Source organism: Schistocerca piceifrons, chromosome 1, assembly GCF_021461385.2.
Source record: "Schistocerca piceifrons isolate TAMUIC-IGC-003096 chromosome 1, iqSchPice1.1, whole genome shotgun sequence".
In the NCBI taxonomy this organism is placed as follows: domain Eukaryota; kingdom Metazoa; phylum Arthropoda; class Insecta; order Orthoptera; family Acrididae; genus Schistocerca; species Schistocerca piceifrons.
In genome coordinates this window covers 454,111,239-454,134,283 of record NC_060138.1, presented here as the reverse complement: position 1 = coordinate 454,134,283, position 23,045 = coordinate 454,111,239, and the positions used below count along the sequence as shown (strand labels likewise).

Sequence of the window (23,045 nt, the reverse complement as noted above, 5' to 3'; positions counted from 1 at the left end):
AGGCATAAACAATAGCCTTCTACAGGGCTATCGAAAGGTGTTGTCTTCGAGACATTTGCAAAATCGGGTTGTAGACACATGAAGCAGCTGTGCTCAGTGTGCAGAAAATGTCTTGGATCTTTGTATGACTGTTTCACAATTTCAAAGGTGTTTTCACAAATACATGGAAGGAACTTTTTTGACATTCAAACAACTTCTGGGAATCAGCCAGGTAAAATTTACAGTGACCGCCGATATTTCGGCAGGAGAACACCCAGGCATTTTCAGGGCACAAACTGCAACGGACAAACGATGTACAGGCAAATTTAAAACCTCGGTTCTCGGAGCAAATCAGGAAAGATTAAAAAACAAAAAAAACAAAAAAAAACAAAAAAAACACACACACACACACACACACACACACACACACACACACAGAAAACTAGTGCCACCAAAGATGACCAAAGTCAGAGATGTCGATAGTGAGACTACATACTAGCAAGTGAGGTAACATTAACTCTTTCCCTCTGTTTTTTGACAAGGCAGAGAGCAGGATTTCAGGCAGAGTTTAAGCAAAAACCTCCATCCCTGTTCACAAGGTTACTCACTAAATTAATCTCAATTGCCTCCTTAATTTTTTCAATATTACACTACAAGCACAGTTCATTTTCTGTTTTCATTTCTAGTAGAAATAAATCTAAAGACAGAAAAAGAACCAAAGAAACAAAACATGGAAAAAAAGTAAACAAATAAGTGAAGAAAAATGAAAGGTTGACACAGGCAGGAGCTGGTGAAATACAGTCTACATAAGAGATTGTAGAAATAATGAAGAGAGGGAAGAAGGAGAATGAGAAGAAGAAATAAAAATGGAATGTAGGGAATGGCGTTACAGAGATTATGCAGAATTTAAGTGATAAGGCAATAACAATCATTCATGACATTCAAGGGAGAATGTAAACAGAAACAGTTGGTATCACACACAAACACCATGTATACCTTGTAGGCAACATGTTAGAGCCCAGCAAAAGCTTGTGATCAGTTAATAAATTTTGGTATTTCTATACAGATAAAATTTATTTGTATGTTTTGAGCTATTTGCTTCAAATATTTTACTTTTCTTTCAGATTTATGAAAAGGTACTTGAACCACTGAAAAAAGCCTATGCTCAAATTATTAAAAGGATGGGAGACCCTCTGCAGGAAGGTGTTCTGTATGGACCACTACACAGTTCCCAGTCTGTATCTGCATTCCAGAATACTATTAAAGAAGCACTGGCTGCTGGTGGTACTATTGAATTTGGTGGAAATGTAAGTGTTTTTGCAGCAAATAATACCTTCATAATTGCTTTCAGAAGCTGTAAGTAAGACAAAAATTCCTGTGGAATATTTCCAAAGGCATTTCACAGATTTACTTACAAGTGAACACAGGTCACTAAGGAACAATACTACAATTGTTTGGAGGGAATGGATCTTGGGGATGTTCAGATTAAAACTGGGATTAATGACAAAAGACACAGTTGTAACAATAAAAGTACAAACGCTACAAAAAATGACAGCGAAATTTTTCAGGTAAGCTTTACAAGCAAGTTGTTAACAATGTATCTCCAGTAGCAAATGCTGAAAGAAGCTTTAGCAGACTATACACACTGCAGTACTGTACTTACCTTCAGAAAGCACATCTCTCACTAAAGCCAATAGCCACAAAAATATAGAAGGAAAGTATTTTTGTTTTTCTCAACAAAAGATCCCCTCTTCATCAAAGACATGAGGAAATAGTTGTGCGAACAGGTTACTTACAATCCAGATTATCGCAGACCAACCTTCTCTCAGGATGAAGGAAGCAAAGATTATAGAAGTAGGCTAACAGAGATTGAATCAGGTGGAATGGTGGAATGAGGGGTTATGTTGAATTGCAAGGATTGGGTCAATGTAAAGGGCCAAAGTTGCGTTTCAGGTACTCAGGTGTCTCGAGTCATTATACAGAAATGTAGAGCAAGTGGGTACCGGATGTCCCCAAGGTTGAAAGTTCATGTGTTCATTGATGTGCTCTGCTCATTTGGATGTGGTCATTTCTGGGACTCCCAAAACATGAAAAGCAAAGAGCCTGCAGAAGACGGTATTTGTTTCACAGAATCAAAGGTGAAGAAGTGTTCACAGCTCTTAAGGTATGCATTTTAGAGCCCATATTTACTTGACTTTTTTGTTTTGGTCCATACTATCACCTCAGAAAGCTGTCTACCATACAACCTTAGCAACAACAGTACCGGTACGCATGTTCCACCCTCATAGATATCAGAATGATTTTTGCTTATAACTTTTGCCTCTGTCATTTCTGGACTAGTGACCCTTATCTTACATTGATGTATTTATCCCTCTCCATCATCCCTGAAAATTTGTAACATTATCACAGATCACTCTGTAGGTATATTCTATTAGTAACTTAGTTGCAGTTATAACAGTGAAAATATAATGTGGTAGGTTAGTAAGGCTGTTTCCGACCTGATAGAGGGTTAGAAAATCAATGTACTTTTCTAGGCATAGTCCTACTGGAAATGGTATGTCCTTGTCTTCCTATGATCTATCTACCCAATTATAGGGGGTCCTACCGTTCAGGTGGACTCCAAACCATAATGCTACCTAGTACTTTCACAAATATGAGTTGTTGCCTGATTTGAAAGAAGAACTGATAAGTGAAAGAAAAAGTCCTGGAATTGATCAAGAATTGGACTGTGAACCTACAGTGTTAGATTTATCCAGGCAACAAACAAGTCACTTTACTATAATATACAAAAACAAAATAGTAATTCTGAAGCCAAAACACCTGTTGTGTAGGCCTAATGGAAATGCAATTACAGAGCTTTATTAGGACTAATACATGACATTTCATTTCAATGTGCTACTTTTTTAATTTAATTTGCCTGACTTGGTGCTCTTTGCTCTAGCACCCTACAATAGAAATACAACAAACAACAACACCCCCCCCCCCCCCCCCCCCAAGGCTTAGCATTTGCCTGTTTGCTGGGTATGGACTTGGTGGTGACCCCAGGTTCCTGAGCTAGGAAATGGTAAGTGCCACTAGTCCTCTGTCACCATAATCTCTGGGTAAGCTTCAACATCCACCATGTGGTGCAGCGGTGGAACGTTGTGTGTCATGGGGGCTATGAGGATGGTACAAACATCCCCAAAAAAAATCCTCAATCTTAAGGTGTGGTGTGCACCAATGAGATGAATAGCTGTTGAGGTAGAACAGTCAATAGTGGGCAACCTATGGGGAACTTGCCACATCTCAGTTGTATGCGGCTTACTCAGACAAGCAGGGATCTGTCTCCCAGGACTGTTTGTTTCCCTAGCTGCTCCTGCTATCACTACGACATCCATGACTTCTCACACACTTGCTTCTGACAGTTGAGGTGGTCTGTTGGGTAGTATTAACACCCACCCTTCAAAGGGAGCACAGGAGAATAGCCCTCCTGACCAATCTTCATCTAAAGTTCAGGCATGTGTCCAATGTGTCAAAATGTGCTTCTTGTGATAAGGGGAGAAGATAGTACATTTGAGAAGGTACTGCTCTTCTATATCCAAAAAGGCCTTAATGTTTTGACTGGAATCCCCAAATATATTAAACAGCTGGTTGAAACAGCAACATCACAGCAAGTTAACAACCTATTGAAGCCCAAATTTTTGGGTGAGTATCCTATTGTAGTTGAACTGCCCCATACCCCTAACTAGTCAAGGAGTGGTCACATGGAGTGACATCATGCATATGGACACTTCCGAGCTGGAAGAAGAATGACCCGACTATCATGTGGGTGGAAAACTGGAAAAATCAGACTAATTTAAAACAACATTTGGTTTGCTGGTTTACCCAGATTATATTAAAACTGGATTTTTTAAGATTGAAAGTCAGACCATAATTCTCCAACCCTAGAAAGTGCTTCATGTGTTAGAAATTCGGGCACACCTCTCTAGGGTGGAATGGATGAGCTTTGTATGGTACATGTCGTATGACCGCTCACGCTGATGGAACTATGTGTACCTGCCCCGACTTTGGTGTCAATTGTTCAGGTCCACATCCAGTTTGGAGCTGAGTGTGTATGGTGTTTAAGAAAGAAAAGAAAATCCAGGAGTGAAAGATGACTAAGCATGTGCCTTACACTGAAGCGAGATGATGTACAAATCCTTTCAGCCCAGATACTTTTCCACTTCATTTGCTGTACTCACAAATAAACTTGCGAACACAAGTATTTCCACCCAGACATCACCTATGGACTAAATACTTAGTTTACTACCTGAGCCCGCATTTTATTCTGTTACTCGCTCCTGTGAACGCGAACGCGTTATGCAAATCTTGGTGTCTCTCGCGTCCATTTTGAAAAGATAACCTATTTTGGAAAGATAACCTGAAATGTCTAAATAAGGTATAACGCATCATTGAAAAATAAAAAACTAAAATTGCAACCAAGACTGTTTTTAACCAATACTGTTAAGCACCGGTTTGCTGTATGCTACATATGGATTGGAAGAATTTCTAAATACTTAGGAATTACTATTATGAACAACTTAAATTGAAAATAACGCATAAAAAATGTTGTGGGGAAGGCAAACCAAAGACTGTGATTTATTGACAAAACACTTAGAAGATGCAACAGTTCTACTGAAGAGACTGCCTACACTATGCTTGTCCACCCCCTTTCAAAGTACTGCTGCACAGTGTGGAATCCTTACCAGATAGTATTAATGAAGTACATTAAAAAAGTAGACAAAAGAGCAGCATGTTTTGTATTATCAAGAAGTAGGGGAGAGTGTGTCACTGACTTGATACAGGATTTGGGGTGGACATCACTAAAACAAAGGTGTTTCTTGTTGCAGGGGAATCTTCTCATAAAATTTCAACTATCAGCTTTCTCCTCTGAAAGATAAAATATTTTGTTGATGCCAACCTACATAGGGAGAAATTATCATCACAATAAAATAATGGTGATCAGAGCTTGCACGGAAAGATATAGGTTTTTTTTTTTCTGCATGCTGTTTGAGATTGGAATAATAGAGTATTATTGTGAAGGTGCTTGTGTGATTTGCAGAGTATCCATGTAGATGTAGACATACATGTTGATGGATCTTGATACCCAGAAATCCATGCAAACTCCAACAGAGAGCACTGCTTCTGCTTCTGCTGTTGGTGCCACTTTGGCAGGGCAAGTGCTGCACATTGGGTTCACACAGCCTACCTTGGTGTCATTGAATGTGAGGGTGAAGACTCAGGTAAATTTTACTGTCAAGAAGGCAGAATGGAAACAGGTGGATCATCAGATCCAGAAACATTCAGAGGGTGATGACTCTGAATGGACTTAGATCTCTGCTTCAATGAACTCTCGAGTCCACTCAGTTCTCCTCCTAGTGAAGTGGGTTCTCCTACATGCAGAAGGGCAATGGGAAAATATAAACCTCCCAGATAAATGGCTCCTGTGCTTCAACAGACCATGAATGGGTTCAGAACACATGTGGAGGAGCTGAAACCCTTTGTCATGGAAGAGACCTCCCTATCTGTGTCTAGAGGAAACACATTTTAAACACAGTTGATACCACTGTGCTCAGGGGATACAGCTCTCATCAGAAAGATGACTTCAGTGGAACAGGGCTAAAGGTGGAGTGGCTATCTTTGTGAATGACACTTATCAAACCACTTTTCTCTCTCTCAGAACAGCTATTCAGGCAATTGCTGTCATGGTCCATGTTCCATTTCCTGTTACAATCTGTAGTGTGTATCTGCAGCCCAACAAATGCTTTCCTTCCATCCTTCCTCCCTGTAGGAGATTTTAATGTACACAGTGTGCTATGGGGATCTCCATCAGTGAACCCCAGAGGTTACATTGTCAAAAGTTTATAGTATCAGGATAGTTATACCTTCTTAATGCTGGTGGTAGCACACACTTTAGCACTGCCATGGGACTATTCTCGGCCATAGACCTTGCTTTCTGTAAGTCTTCAGACTGATTTCAGAGGTGATATGTCCCATGGTGGAATGATAAGCGTCGTTCCATCATCAAGGAGAGACACATGGCCTTGTGCCGGGTTCAAATGCCAGCCTCCTGTTATGAACCTCACAGCCTTTTAAATCGTAAGGGAAAAGGCATGATGGACAATCACAGAGAACAAGAAGAGGTCATGGAGAGTGTTTCTGGACTCCATTACTTCTTCAAAGGTCTGGGAAGCCATAAAGAGGATCTCTAGCAAATGTGCCCAATGACCTACTGAGGCAGGAACGTCTACAATCCAAACTTGGGAAACTGTGAATGCCATGGCAGATTACTTCAGTTCGATCACTGCCACTGCAAATCGAGATCCAGCTTTCCGCCATTAGTGGGCACTAGTGGAGAGGTTGGAATTTTAATTCTACCAACACTGAGGACTATTATTGCCCCTTTTCTGTGTGGGAGCCTGAGTTTTCTCTGTCTCAGGTCAAGGAGACTGCCCTGGATAAGGATTGGATCCCATAAAGCATGTTACAGTACTTTCACCAGGATGCGAAGGAAATACTTCTGTCCCTTTTTAATGTGATCTGGTTTACCAGGAACTTTCTCGACTTGTGGAAGGATGTGATTTTAGTGGCCCTTCTGAAACCAGAAAAGGATCACATGTTTCCTAGTAGTTACCATAGCACGGCCCTCACTGGCTCATCGGAAAGACCCTAGAACCCATGGAGAACCAGTGTCTGATTTGGGTCCTAGAATCTGAGGACCTATTTAGTTGTTTTTCGACTGGGTTTTGGTGGTGGTGTTCAACCATTGAAACCTCACTCTGCTGGAGGCAGAAATCCAACAATCCTTTATAAGCACACAGCATCTCACAGGTGTCTTCTTCGATCTTGATTGAGAGGGCCTTTGACATTACTTGGAGGCATCACATCCAGAGACAGCTTCACCAATAGGGTTTCCAGGGATGATTACCAATTTTCATATTGTCCTTCCTTTCCAGAAAACTTTTTCGATATTGGGTGGGCGATGCCCTTTCCAAGCAATTCGAGCTAGAAAATTGGGTCCCTCAAGGCTCTTTTTTACGTGTAACTCTGTTCACTATTGCCATCAATGGTGTTACTTCCACAGTTAAACCGCCTGCTAGTTGTTTATTGTTTGTGGATGACTTTGCCATCTTCTGCTCCACCTCCATTCTTGCAACAGCCATTCGTCAACTGCAGCTTACAATACACATAAATGTATTTGTTCTTCGTTGATCCATTATGGATCGTGGGACAACAGCTGGCATGAACTTCTTGATGCAATAATTTACCAACAGCCATATGTATTGTAGAAGTTTATTTTATTTTATGAACTTCTATGTGCTACCAGTTTCGGCATTACATTGATGCCAGCTTCAGTCATAGTCGTAAAATCGCTGTACACAGAAGGAGCCATATAACTGGATCCGTGAATCAAATCATCCTGCAACAACTCTTGGTGGCCACCAAGAGCTGTTGCAGGATATGCCACAATCACCAGCATTCCGTACTGTTACTGGCTCTTCAATGGAGTGACTATTTAGACATAGGCCACAAGCAATGAAGCCATTCAGGATTCACATGTGGCAAGACTTAGTGGCTCTTGGTGCAGACAATTCTTGCATGCTTCATCGAGGTTGGAGTCATTTGCTGCCTCGGTTAATAAGGAGCTCCAAAATTATTTTGGATCTGTCGGTGTACATGAAGTTTTTTACTTCAGCCTCTGTTTTTGTATCGATGTTGTGCAGTATTTCAGCAGAGCAGAGTGACTGTAACACTGATGGGTCTAAGCAGGATAATTCCATCGGCTGTGCTGTGTTATCAAGATTTGCTTACCTGATACAGTCACAATGTTTGACGCTGAATCATCCACTAACTTGAGGGCTCTGGAGGAGATGCAGTGCCTTTCTCCTAACAAATTCCTCATCTGCACTGACTCCCTAAGTGCTCTTTAGGCTATCAATGACACGTATTCACCCAAAAATATCTTCAGCTGATCCACGACGCCCTTTTCCACTTACAGAGACAGGGAAAAGATGTGTCATTCTGCTGGGTACTAGGGCACGTGGGCATTTGGGGTAATGAAACAGCAGATGCAGCAGCTAAGAATGCCTGCTTTGAAGTTACAATTTCTGAATGTGCTGCCCCTATCCATGCAGTTGCCTCACTATTGAGAAACAACATCATGTGTCTGTGGGGAGAGAAATGGTTAGGGTTGGAGAACAACAAGCTGAGGGCTGTGAAACCAGTGATATGATTGTGGCATGTCTCCTTCCAGCCACTGCAGTGGGAGCACGTACTCTTAATATATCTTCGGATAGGACACTGTCCTCCAACACCTGGACTCTTCCTTCAGCAGGAAGACTCATCTGTATGCAGTGCATGTGGTCTACAGGTTTCTGTACACCACATAAACCGATTGTGTTTTATACCAAGCCATGAGGTCTGCAACCCGCTTACCAGTCGATCTGCCCCCTATTTTAGGTGGTGATGAACCGAACGCAATTCATGTTTTAATAGTGTGTGATGTCTGGTCTTCTCAACAGTATCTTAGGTAGAATGTTTTTCTAGGGTGGTTGCTTCATCTTTTGTTTTCCAATTGCTCGTGTAGGCTCAGTTTCTTGCTCCAGTATTTTAGATGATGTATGGTTATAGTCTATGTATTTTACTCACACACTGAGACATACAATGGGGCATAGGTGTTTTACTGTTTTGTGTGACAGTGTTAGCAAGAGTGTCCCAGGATGGTAGCACATTACATTTTCTAATTTATATTTGCATGCTTCTAACAAGTCATAACCACACTTGTATTCTGTTCACTGAGTACAAGTGCTGATGACTTCACTGTTGAGTGCCCTATGCATACTGCCACCACCACCACCACCACCACCACCACCACCACAAATACAATGGAACTTCAAAATGTTGTTTACACTTTATTATGGCAGGCCAAGTAACTTCTACTGAATGCTGCATTACACTACACAGTGGCACAGATACATGACACTATTTGTCAACAGTCACCTACAGCCTGTGAACAACACATGGAACATTCTACCAATCATCAGTTTATCAATGATAGAAATCCGCTCAAATAATGCTGGAAAGAGAAAATTTTAGTGACTGGTGAGAAGCCACAAAGGGAGTCCCACAAAGGTTCAACTTTGAGTCCACTCCTACTGCTCATATATGTGAATGATCTTCCACTTAACAACCACCAAGCAGAAATTGCACTTTTTGCAGACATTATTAGTGTTATAATGAATCCCATTAGAGAGCAAGCAACAAAAAAAGATTGTTAATAAAGTTTTCAAACAATTAAATGGTTTTTAAAAACAAACTTGCTTATTTTGGAAAAAACCACTGTATTCAGTTCTGTGCAACAAAGTCATACCAACAACTGTATTGTCCTGTTCGGCGGTCAGTTCATGGGGAACCCATGGCGTAGAGATTTTTCTAAAGTTCAAGTGTTGCTGCATTATGGTGTGGGCAGAGCCCACACCAATACTCAGTAACTGATGGATCTCATCCACGGTTATCCTGCGGTTGTCCAGGACTAAAGCATTCACTTCCGCAACCAATTCCAGTGTGATGACACAATGAGCCAGTCCAGGACAAGCATCATATTCCAGTGACTCGTGACCCTCAAGGAATCATTTGCGCCATTCCACAAGACTTTAACGACTCAGACTGTACTCACCATACACAGCCTTCATCTGTTGATACATTTCACAGCCTCCAACTCCCTCTGCCGCCAAAAATTGAATCACTCCTCGTAGTTCCTGCTTTCTTGCTCGCACGTTCAGTAGTGGATGATAACTTGTGTGAGCATCTTCTCTTCGGCGTGAAACCACACTGGTGCTATGCAATATCAAACTGTGAGCACGCGTCGGACTCTCTACCAATAGAGGTGCCACCATACCTGCAGTTACATGGTGCCACCTTACGTGGTGCCGATGTTAAGCACAACATAGACAAAATCCGCAAAAGACAAAAACTAATCAGACTAGTACAAGGATGCTTCCATGGGTGCAGCACAACCACGGCCATTGACACTTAAAGGCCTATATAAGACCAGTAAGAGAATATGCAGTAACACAACACCACTGGGTGGCATGACAAGACCTGCACTAGAAAATATTACACAACAGAAAAGTGGCTGCTATGCAGCATACTAAGAATACCTTGGACACTATAGTGAAGGTCTTTTCCACGAAAACTAGACTTGCCAAACCTTGTGCAGATATGAATGGCGCATAAGTAAAAACAGACCAGACATGTCACTCTACTCACTCAAAGACCACAACTCACAACCTAATCAAAATATGAATACATATACCCCTCCCGGAAATAGCACACATCACAAAAGTCAATTTCAAAGACATAAATGACAAAATGGACAATCTATTAATAAACTTCACTCTCCTTCACCACCTTAGTCCACTGCTTGTGGCCTAGTGGCTAGCATTGCTGCCTGTGGATCAGGGGGTCCCAGGTTTGATTCCCAGCCATGTTGGGGATTTTCTCGGCCCGGGCACTGGGTGTTGTGTTGTCCTTACCATTTCATCATCATAATGGCAGTGGCTAGATTGGACTGTGTAAAAAATTGGGGCTATGTACGGGCGCTGATGACCATGCAGTTGAGCGCCCCATAAACCAATCATCATCATCATCATCATCATCATCATCACCACCACCTCCCCACCTTGCACCCATCAGAGCAGACGAGAATAACCAAAACACATGATGACAGATGTTATGCACACTACTGCCAGCGAGATGCCTATCCTGACCTAACCAGTCAATGCCAATGCTGACTGCCAAAGTGAACCAAGACGTAGTCACAGACTTAGCATAACCTTAATGTTTAGAACTTAATCATAAGATATACTGAAATAAGTTAACACAAATAAAACTGGAACAAATATTACAAAATTACATGTAGAACAGAGTAGCAATGAAACTAGTAGACTCAATCAGATCTGAATTAAAAATAGAATTAAACCGTAAAGTTTACTCCTTCAGAGTTAGCACTAGACAATTATTTGACAATAACCTGTGTGAAACAAAACAAAATTGCAATTGTAAGACAAAGCATAATAAGCACCAACCACCCCTCCCACAATGGCAGGGAAAAAAGCTTGATCTGGAAGCAGCATATTATGAGCTACTAAAAAAAATATGTATAGCTGCTTTCTTCTCTTTGTTTAACTGCTTATTCTGGAAACGAACAAATAAGCCTCCTTAGATATTTTGCATATTTCCACTCAATAATGCCCTGTGGAATAATTTTCTCGGGTAATCCATCACTTAGAAAGAAAGTATAGATTGCACAAAAGCAAGCAGTAAAAATAATATGTGGTTGTCACCTGGAGTTGTCACGTAAGTATCTCTTGAAGGAGTAAAGCATTTTAACTGCATTATCACAATAAGTACATTTGCTAACAAAATTTGTTATACACAATCCATCACAATTTGAGAACAGTGATGTTCATAGATACAACACTAGAGGAGAAAAAGACCTTTATTACCCGTTATTGAAGTTGTCAGTAGCTCAGAAAGGAGCTCATTAAAGAGCAATAAAAGTTTTTTATCATTTGATCACTAACAAATTGTCTGACGGTAGCAAAGTAAGTTTTAAATCTAACATAAAAACCCATCTCCTAGACAACATCTTCTATTCCATGGACTAATTTTTGTTCTAGCCATAAAAAATCCATAGTTCTGAAGTTTAGTTGCATGGGTATGTCTGAAAAAATATTTGGATTAATGTTAACACTAATCACATGCACATACCCATAAACTGACTCATTCCACATAATTTTGCTGAAACAATCATTCAAATGATCTATGGAACATGTAACTAATTAACTAACTAACTATGGTTCCACATGCAGCTACAATTAGGCAATATATTTTTAGATGATTGGCATTTCATCTGATAATTAGGCAGGCTTTCAAAAAATTACAACACAGTGACTGGATTACAGGTTTTGGATGGGCCAGGATTTTATGTCGAACCAACGATCATAACGGGATTGCCACATGATGCCAGTGTAGTGCACAAGGAAACATTTGCACCAATTGTCTATGTACTGAAAACTGCAAATGTTGATGAGGCAATAAGATGGAATAATGAAGTTAAGCAAGGTTTATCATCCAGCATTTTCACATCAAGCATGGAAACTGTTTTCTCAAAGGTAAGTATACCAATTCTGGTCAAATATGGCATGTGACTTGTTTTAAGATTTTTATAACAACATTTCTCCATTCTGCTTTGCCAAATCTGAGCCAATAAGCTGACTTGAAGATTTGTTCTTACCTTCTGAAATGGGCGTAGTTTTGAATTTCATGCATGGATATCTGCCTCATTTTATTATAATATCACTCACAACTGTCATCTACCAATCAACAGATTCACTTAGGCATTCCATTTAACAAGAATCAGTCTGCCTGAAATGCCAAAATCTTCCAAATGACCTTTCTCTCTTCACCTAAATTCAACCATACATTTGCTAGATCCTATAATGGTCCATCATTCCCGATAACACCATAACTCTTGCCCAGCTGAGCAATCCCGTTTTAAGGCTTGCCCTAAATTCTCTGTCACTACCAACAACTTACATTCCACACTTGCTGAAAATGCATACAAAGGAAATACTACTTGACATATCAGCCTAATATACAGTAGTCCTACAGTCATTATCACAGAAGCAGCAAAGTTCTCTCACTTACATAGTAACAACCACACCAGTTTTCCAAATTCCTAGTCTCCTACGTTACCTTTATCACCTGTGCTTAATGCAGAAGATTTGGCCTATTTCAGGTTGGTGAGATATTTTAATATCATCTTTAATTCTTCTTAAACAGACAAGAATTATTTCCATTACGTAACAAGTACCTAGGCCAAAGTATTTTTTTTTTCCAGTGGCTTGGTCCAAAAGGCTCTGACTGTGGGATCGTGAATGTGAATATACCAACAAGTGGAGCTGAAATTGGAGGAGCATTTGGTGGGGAGAAGCACACTGGTGGTGGCCGTGAATCTGGTTCTGATTCCTGGAAACAATACATGAGACGTGCTACTGTGACTATTAATCACAGCAAGCAACTGCCTCTTGCTCAGGGTATTAAGTTTGAGTGATGAGATCTGATTATGTACAAAATATGAAATATAATGCTCTATAATAGCTCTTCTGATCTCTGCCAATATTGAATAAAATCTTTAATCAAACATAAATGTGGGTAAATGACCTGCAGTAGTAACTATATGAAAATTTCGTGCTGTGAATCGCACCCTGAAGTAATAAAAACGGCTTTTCACTGGTATGTGAACTTCGGTTTCATTGACGAAATGTTTCAATTGATAATTACTTTTTATATAGGTATAGCATGGACAAATAAAACAGGTGTGGAAAACATTTCCTGTGCCTTCAAACAGGGAACTCAGCTTAAGTCGTCTTAACTGGAGCAGATGATGTAAGTTAAGTTTTCTTTATTAAGGTGCATGAATAATTTTCTGGGCTAGTTTTATTTTGCCCATACTGCACTTTGAAACTGACAGCGGAAGACATTTTACTTTATGTGCACTACAATGGACTGACAACAGGCAGCTATGTTAAACTGGAACAAGTTCCTGTGGAACTTATTCAAGAAATAAACAATAAGCAATTGTTTAAATGAAAATTGTATTATTACGTAAAAGTTATTACCTGACATATGATTTTTATATATAAATTTTACTTATAGTTTTAGTTTCTGACGACTAGAAAATGTTTGATACATTTAAGGACAGGAAATAACAATCATTATAATAAATACTGAAAACAATATAAAAACAATAAATACAAAAATGTACAAATTTACAATCACCTGTAATTTTTGGAGATACAGCTGTTTGCAAATTTTAATAGAAATTTAATATACCTTACTTTGTTTACAGTTTTAATGTCCATACATTTCCTACATATTATTAAAGATGTCTCTGCACTGAGTAAACAGTTTATCAGAGACTTCCAAAGTCTGTCCTTCCTTCTAATTCACACATTCTCACAAAAAACACTGCAGGAAACTGTAGCAACACATCACTACTGCTTCACTGGCATCTGGTCCCCGTTATTCAGTCTTTACACTGGCACTTAAATTACTGTCCATCCATTCAGGATTTCAATTGAACTGAGGTAGTTGGGATGATGGGATTTTTAAAATCTGGAGGCTGTTTCAGATCTACTTCTTCCATTACCTGCAGAAAGATGACAAATAATGAATCAAAACATAATCGTCTGAAAATATGTTGTCAATGATACAAATGTATTGTTTCAAAATTATGTTTCACAATTTCTTCTCAGTAAAGAATGAATTTGTATTACACAGTAAAACAGCATACAATTTAATTGTTCACACAGCTCCCATTCAAATCTCATAATTTAAAATTAACAGTTTCCAGTATTATGTCAAATATACATACACGAATGAGTGAATCAAGACCAAACAGGAAACCTTCTTCATGGTTCCCTTGAATCCATGGTTTCCTATGAGTGACTTCCACTCCTTGGGGCACAGGGTGAGTCTTGGCAAAGTCAATTATCCATGCTCCAACTTTTGTATCATCATAAATCATGAATATGCTGCTACCAACAACCTATAAGAAATTAGACACATTACAAAGATTGGGAAAAACGCCATTTGCATATTCTATCTACTTGAGACATCTGTTTAAACTATGTGGAAACATGCATAATTCTTAACTGAAGATGTGTCCATAGTGTCAGCTTCAAACATTAAACATATACTGACTCATAACATTTTGCACAATTTGCACACAACAAAATACATTCAGACAGGATGAAGGGCCTGTTACAGACCAAAATATTTAATTTTTAACAGATGTGAAAACTGGTGCCTTTCAATCAATGAGACAGAACTACAATAATAAAACTTATTAAATAAATAAAAGTCTTTGAAATTAAAACGTTTTGAGGGTAAGCAGTTGTTTGTTCTGATAGTGTTCGAAATAATGATGTAAACAGCCATTATGAAGCTAACCAGAGTTGGTAGTTTTCTTTAACTATGCTGTATGTCATCTTAAGAAAAACTGTCAGTCATACAGTTCACAGGCACATATCCATCTTTACATAAAAAAAACAGATATAATGATACAAGTAGATCAGATGTCACAGTCTCACTCCAGCTACCTGTCTCCTTAACAGGGTAGGAAAATAACTTTTCATTATGGCTATCATTAACCATTAAGAGCTGTGTACAACCTAATTATGTTGGCACAGAAGATGTCATGGAGTAACTGCCATTTCTTACAAGTCATCTGACTGGCCAGCATTTAAAACTTGTGATGGAAATCCTGGCTTAAAAAATAAACAACTATTCAAGCAGTAAACATAAAAGAAAGATTTCTTGTGCAACATGTTTTAATGGCAGAATGGTTCCTAGTTAATATTATGATGTGTATATTTCAACAGCTTGCCATTTTCTTAATTGCAAGTGAAATAACACAATCTACTGCTTCACACAGTGTATAAAATGGTGCTGTGCATTGAAACACTTCACAGTAAGTTTATGTCACAGCCATAGTGGAGTGTCAATAGTCACAGATCAAACTAACTAATTATAAAACATTGTTGCTGACAGTTTGTTAAGAATATGGGATCATTTCTGGTCACAATGGTGTCTATCTATGTATGTTTTACATCAAATATTACATACATGTGAAGAGGAGGAAAAAAAAGACAATGATGCTAAACACACGTGGACATAGCAACAAGCAACTACAAATTAGCCTTGACAGAATTAAATGGTATTGCTGTTACAACGATATTTTTACCTCATGTCTTTTGAAGTACTCTGACTGCTCGAATTTCGTTCTTATTTCTCGTAGTCTCGCAACCAACCTCTGCCTTACATCTTCACGACCACCTAAGAAAAGAGCCACTGTTGCGAGTAGCTCTGATCGAGATTTTACTTTCTTAAGGTCAGTGACTGGTGGTGATCCACGAAACTGAAAGAAACAAACAATATTCATTTAATTTCAACATGTTCCCTATCAAGTGAAAAGGAAAAGTGCAAAGAAAAACAAATCTAAACACTCACTTTCATTGCTTCTATGCGAAATCCATGACTGCAAGTAGAACTCTGTTGTTCTCGAAACTGCATGTAACGCAGTTTCGTAACAGCCTTAGCTTCATGTTCTTCTGGTGTCGGAGCACTTGGATCAACTTGCACCATCTATGTGAAAAGAAAAGGTTCTCAGAAATGTCACAAATAAGAGTTCTGCAACTAAACACAAACACAACATAAGAATTTGACATCCAGTACAATTGAGGCCATTGCACAATCACATTTATTTGACATTTCCTGCTTCTTACACAGTAATAAGTCAGATTAAGGTCACGACATTCATACAGTGATATTTGCTTGTTCCACATCTTATCCATGGCTTAACCATTACTACAGCTAGCACTGAGAGACCAGTTTAGGCTCCTTGAAGGCCAAGCAACAACTTAAAAAGACAGAAATGGACTGAAACAGCCATATTTAGTGTGTTTTCATAAGAAACTGTTTGGGTACTTTGTTCTTGGTACGGATATGTCAACATCTGATAGAGAGTCTGTTATAATAATTATAAATCTGATTGAGAAAAGTCTACTTATACAAAGTAGCAGCAGACATAAGGTTACAGAAAGAGGTAAATCTGACAGCTTTTGGAACAAATGTTTTCAAATGAATAATTCACTCTGAAGCAAAGTGTGCACTGTTTCGAAACATCCTAGTAAATTAAAACCATATGCCCAACTGGGACTGGAATCCAGAATCTTGTGAGGCTCCTGTTGATAAAAGCATTGTCCACCAAAGCCAAGGTTCTGGGTTCGAGTCCTGGTCCAGCATGCAGCTGTAATCCACCAGGAAGTTACAGGTATTCAAATCTTACCCAGCACCTAAAATCCATGGTACCCTTTCATCCACAATGATAAGTCTCCATTGAACTTATGTGCTGCGTGACTAACCTTATCAGTCTTTGTTGTTGGCGCTGTACTTTTGAATCTTCAAACTTAAGTACCAAATAATACAAAGTGGGCGCAGTTACTGACAGTCCATCAGCAAGCTGGGGATGGTTAGTGGCTACGAAAGCAAATCAAACATCCTATGTTATGATATTTGAAAGGATGACAAACTACCATTATTGTGTGTTGTCTTTGACCTGGGATGTAGTGAAAGTGTGACGTGTGATGTCATATGTATGTAAACAGACACACAGGAGAACAATGAAATTTATTTATTTATTTATTTATTTATTTTTTATTTTTTTGTAATCTAGAGAATGGTGACCGACTTACCTCTGGTATAGCCAAAGGTCTAGTTTAGGCTGAAAGGTGATAGCTTGGTTGTGAGCTTGTGAAGCCAACAAATGCTAACACGAAACTTTATTTATAGTGAAGATGTGTAGTGTAGCTTGAGGTACATGTTAATTTGAAAAATGACAGTCTGGTTTGACATGGCAATATCCAAGACTGTGATGTCATGAGAGTAACAATTATTGTGATGGTGCATGTTTTATGCTTACTGGATTTCAATATGCTGTCTATGTACACTGTTTAGGTAAAGTCCTTTGGCAAAGCACGTACGTGGAATCAGTAGGTTTGATCTCTCTCTTTTACCCTTCCTTTACACAAACAAAAGGCTAGCCAGACAAATATCAGGGTGGTTCCTAAAACAGGCCACAGCTACTTTCTTCTTCCACGCTTCTCCAACTAGTGAGAGTTCCATCCTCAATGAATGTAGAATGTTTGAGGATGTTAAACTGTAACCTACATTTCCTTCGATACAAAGTTGGTGGTGGTGCCTTTAGTGTAAAGACTGGTTTGATGAAGCACGAGTCTCTCCACCCCCGAATAGCTACCATACCCTACATCCTTTTGAACCAGTTTAGTCAAGCCTTAGCCTCTCATTTTACACCCCCCACCCCCACCCCCACCCCCCAACAAAAGTTACAAACTGGACCACACTTGCATCTTACATAATTTATGTAACAATGCATGCATGAAAATACTTGTTGGAGACTTGTCCATTATCTAATACAGGTTTCCTAAAGTTAGTTGCAACTTCCACTGTTGTAAGGAAAGGCATTATTACATTAGACTATGCTACATATAAAAATCTGTTACCACAACCTTTATTTGGCATTTATATTTGCTGGCTGCAACAACTCAACCTAATTATAATCTTTCAAGCTAACCTAGACCCCTATGTCAGTATTTGTAGATTTCAGGGCAAGTCCAATATCACACTGTAGCCCCCTACACTCACCTACATTACCAAACTGACAATTCTTTGATGCTTCAGGATATCTCCTATCAAATGACTCCTCCTTTTAGTCAAGATGTGCCATAAATTTATTTTTGTTCCAAATTCAATTTAATACAAGGCCTGAAGTGTTTATCATCCAAATTTCACTTCTACAGAAGGCTACAAACTTCACAAATATTAGGTTGCTGCCCAAGTTCATAGCGTTTTACCATAAGTTTAATAAACATGACAGATACACATAATAGACTTGAGTCATCAATAACATATTCTGCTTCACTATTTACTACAGTCTGCCTATGCTGGGGTAACTTTTCAATTCTGTAACTATAGAAATAGTGTGGTTTTGAGGGAAAGAACTCGTTGAGCCAAGTTTGGAGCACATTTTCATCCAGAAAGAAAGTTCCTTGAAGTCTGTCTGATAGACAGCAGAAAATGTGAAAACATGATGGTGCCAGATCAGGTGAATAAGGTGGGTGCAAAGTGACTTCCAACCCAACTCCTGTATAGCATTTTTTGTCAGTCTAGCAGAATGTGCATGGCCGTTATTGTGGAGTAGCATCCCTTCCAGCAGTCTTTGTCACCGTTCTTGGATCTCGTCTGCAAGATGTCTGAACTTTTGGCAATAAATGTCAGCACTGATGATTACACTGTGGGGAAGCAATTCGTTGTACACCAAACTGTAGCTATTCCATCTTGTATAATACGAGTACGGGTCTTCGTATGGGGAGTTGCTGCTTTGTTTGAGCTCAACCATTCTTTTCTTTTCATTATGTTAGCATAAACACACCATTTCTCATCAGAAGTCATGATACAGGATAGGAATTGTCAGTGTTGTTCACGAGCCAATTGATGACGAGTAAGCACAGATGCACACACGGCCGCACTGCCCTACCGCACGCAAATGTCGCACGACGACGGAACGGGGACAGTTCATCAGATTTGTCAGTTCTCGAGTACAATGAGGTTTCTCCACTTGGTACTCCATTTTCTAGCATCCACAGCTCCATTAACTATCACTAAATGACAAAATGACAATATGTAAACTCAAAACAGCAACAGTGAACTACAATAAAAAAGACAATGAACAAACCCACTGCAACCGGAAAACTAACATGCTGCACAAAAATGCTACCAACTTATGTACCAACTTAATAGCTTCAGAAGAGAGTCTGTACCATTTAAATTTATTTCAGTGTCAACAAATATCTATTTTACAGGAAGGCTTTTCTTGCTATTGCTAATCCACGTTTCATATGCTCATTATTTTGGCCGTCATCAGTTCGGTGCTCAAATAGCAAAACTCGTCAACCAATTTCAGTGTCTATTTCCCAATCCAGTTCCCTTAGTGTCGCTCGATTTGATTCGACTATCTTTTCCAGACACTACTGATTCGTTTCAAGTGATCTAAGGTATCCATCTAAAAAGATAAGTCGCGTGTGGAAAACCTAATGCGCATTTAAATACAAATGTCCTAATACACTCTGACGCGTTATTTTCCTGTTACGATCGTTACGTGTAAAGAAAGTAGATTGACCTTCTGGTAAAGGTCGTGCCGCGCCGTAGTCTTTGACACCTCGGACTCGAGGAAGGTGCGCGTTCCCATCTTGACATCCATGACGTTGGGGTCGCGGAAGCCGGCGAGCAGGTCCTGCAGCTCGATGAAGCGCTGCCCGCGGAAGGTGACCTCGCGGAAGTAGCGCGGCGCCAGGTCCCGCAGCAGCGGGTCTGCGCCCAGCGCCTCGTACACGCGGCGCTCGGCGTCGTCCTCGCCGCCACTGCGCTTCTTCCAGATGGTGCCCGGGCCGGCGGGCGCGAAGCAGTCGGGGTGGCCCGACAGCTGGAACCAGCGCGCGCGGCTCTGCAGCAGCACGTCCGTCGCGGGCGCGCTCAGCTCCAGCGCATTCTGCGGCACACACAGACACCACACTCGTCAGGCTCCCTCCAACTACAAAGGTCCGCGGTAACGTAATTAAAGCCATATTAGTAAACGGCGACTGGCTTCACGCAATTCTCCATGCCGAGGAAACCTGTTCGTCTCTGTAGAAGCGGAAAATGCGTCTATGCTTCTGTCGGGGAAAAAAAAAAAACCATTATGTTCCTGTTTAAAGGATTCGGACAGAAAATTGGGGCAATTCTCACTCCATCTTCCTTACCAAAAATGTTGGCATGTGAACATATCACCGCTCTTTTAACATGGATAATTCTAGGATAATTCTAAATCCTTTCACTCAATCTCTCTCTGTAGTTAAACCTTCATACTTAGCATCTCCCTTCCACTGCCACCGTCTGTAAATGTCTCCTCCCCCCCCCCCCCCAAATTGCCTCCATCCTCTCCCGTTGCTTTACAGTATCCCACTGCCATTGTCCCCATCATATCTCGTTAGCTCAAAAGTTCTGGGGTCTCTAACTTCTAATTTCCCCTATAACAACGTACTTAAAATTTCGGTCCAAATGCGCCCTTCCCTATACTCACGTTTTAAAGTTCGCGGGTCTGAGAGGTCCAGAGACCCCCCCCCCCCCCAAACCTATGTACGGTCTACACCCACCTGTAATTCACATTTCCGCTCACTTTCTCTCTTGTGCCCCCCACTGCTTATATTTCCAGCCATCTCTCTCTCTCTCTCTCTCTCTCTCTCTCTCTCTCTCTCTCTGACCATAACATCTGCTCTCTCGTTGGTTCCTAATGCTATTGTCTTCATTCATCTCTCCCTTTCAGTGCCACTTTCTCTCTTCGACCATATCTCTCTCTCTCTCTCTCTCTCTCTCTCTCTCTCTCTCTCTCTCTCTCTCTGTGTGTGTGTGTGTGTGTGTGTGTGTGTGTGTGTGTGTGTGTGTGTGTGGGTTGGTCTCTTTCACCGCAAAAAAGGGCGAATACATAAGCATGCCAACATCGCTGGTGAGGAATGAGGGTTGCGGCATGTGGTTCCCCACTTTTGTGTCGGAATTTTTTAAAGAGAAATACATTCGTCTTTTCTGTGTTCCGACAGGGGTATTTACCGCTGGTTGCCTTCTTTTCCCTGCAACAGCAGGGTGAGCTGCTTATATAAATGAATTCTGTGTGTCAGTGAATTTTTGAGAGTTTATATTTATACACTTCGCCACATTTACACACTTTGACATGAATATAAACAACAAGTAAGTACGCCTAACGGAAGGTTGAAACAAAATCGTTTGCTTTATATTTTTTATGGGTATTTTGCTCACTGATCGCAATTCATCGAAAACACCAGGGTTATAATTTGTATCTTAAAATGGTAAAAATTGTATTAGAAATATTTTATTGAATTTGTAGTCTTCTCAGTTTAGTAATTTTTGGCAGTCACTTTTAGTTCTTTCTAGGCATGTTGAAGACCCTATTTAGCCCATTTTTGTCACTGCAGTCCCACTTTCGGCATATTACTATAGGCGTGAAGTGCCTGTTATGCATAGAGAGCGCGTAATAACGTTTTATTGGTGAAAAATACCGACTGAAAACAGTTTGGTGGCCTCAGAACCCTTGGAACCTAGAACCCTTGCCATATGTTCACTGTGTCAGTTATAGCTACATTTGCCCATCACACGATATTGCGTGCATATTTTACGTGCGTAAGTACGGTAACTTTGAACCGCCGAATCTCTGTAACGAATGATGATATCGAAAAAAAGTTTCGAAGTTTCCCGAGATCGTCAACTTAGGAACATAAGGAAACATTTCGACGATCTAACCCGAACAGAAATCACAGAACTGGCCATCCCCATAATGTGTACTTTTGGTAACCAAAAATCATGGTTTCTCGGTGTTTTCTCTGGAACTAACCACGAACGAATGGTGTTTTTGTAAGCGGTCTAACGCCCACTCTAGAACACACCTAACGCAAAAGAACCAACCGAGTTGCTCAGTTTGCCTAGCCTGGAGGAAGTGTGTAATGTTTAAATTTTATATCGGTGCTGCAGGATAGCTGCAGTACGCCCTTTCTTCCGATATTTATACAAATGGTCACTTGGGCAAGGTCTATGCGAAACACTCTTTGATCAACAGAACCCTTTACATAATCCTCTGAAAAAACGGATTTTCACGCGTGTTGTTTTGGAACTGTTACCTACCCTTCCACAACCCTCACACACACTTACGTCCGTAACCATATTTTCTGTCTGGTACGGATACAGTGTTGATATCAATGAAATTTTATTATTTTTGTCGGTATAAGCTGCGCAATACTTCTGGGTGTATTTTTTTCTAATATATCATCTTTTCTTGTTCCTGACCTTTATCCCGTACCGTTACATGGTCGACATGTTTATTATCGCCCCCCGTGGGTACCAGCCCTGTGTTGATTTAGCCAAATATGGGAATCCGCCTAAAAACCACATGCAGGCTGACCGGCACACCGGCCGTCGTCATTAAATCGCTGGGCGTTAGGGGCCGGTGCCTCTCCCCGAATCCGGGAAGCGGCGTCCTAACGCGCGCAGCTATCTGAGCGGTTTATTTCGCTCTAGTACAGAGGTGCCCAACATGCAGTAATACCACCTGAGGGGTAAAACGAAATGTTCTGAGCGGTAAAATCTAAACGATTCGATTCTGTTTCAGTCACAAAACTAAATTATTTTCAAATGGTCATTATTATTGTCACAATTTTGCAAGACTATAGCACAGATTACGTAAGTTAACAAAATTTACTTTTTCTCCTTACACAGTCCACCCACAGCACACATACGAGTCTGTTGCGCTTTGTCCCGTACAGTGCTGATGATAAAAGTGAGACATATGCGTAACAAAT

At 40.2% G+C, this 23,045-nt stretch overlaps 2 protein-coding genes across 6 annotated transcripts in view; one reads left to right on the top strand and one right to left on the bottom strand.

Moving 5' to 3' along the window:
- Positions 1–13,299, top strand: part of LOC124792297 (alpha-aminoadipic semialdehyde dehydrogenase-like) — a 72,454-nt gene extending 59,155 nt beyond the window's left edge. Inside the window, exons 6-8 of the mRNA XM_047257929.1 lie at positions 1,104–1,286; positions 11,964–12,173; positions 12,902–13,299. Coding sequence (XP_047113885.1) covers positions 1,104–1,286; positions 11,964–12,173; positions 12,902–13,114 — 606 coding nt within the window. The 3' untranslated portion in view covers positions 13,115–13,299. The remainder of the gene's footprint in view (positions 1–1,103; positions 1,287–11,963; positions 12,174–12,901) is intronic.
- Positions 13,300–13,641: 342 nt separating this feature from the next.
- Positions 13,642–23,045, bottom strand: part of LOC124792313 (inositol-trisphosphate 3-kinase homolog) — a 501,596-nt gene continuing 492,192 nt past the window's right edge. For all 5 annotated transcript variants that reach the window (XM_047257930.1, XM_047257931.1, XM_047257933.1 and 2 more), the window contains 5 exons: positions 19,823–20,191; positions 16,075–16,209; positions 15,809–15,982; positions 14,438–14,611; positions 13,642–14,212 (listed from right to left, as the gene is read on the bottom strand). In XM_047257930.1, the coding sequence (XP_047113886.1) occupies positions 14,129–14,212; positions 14,438–14,611; positions 15,809–15,982; positions 16,075–16,209; positions 19,823–20,191 (936 nt within the window). In that variant the 3' untranslated portion in view covers positions 13,642–14,128. The remainder of the gene's footprint in view (positions 14,213–14,437; positions 14,612–15,808; positions 15,983–16,074; positions 16,210–19,822; positions 20,192–23,045) is intronic.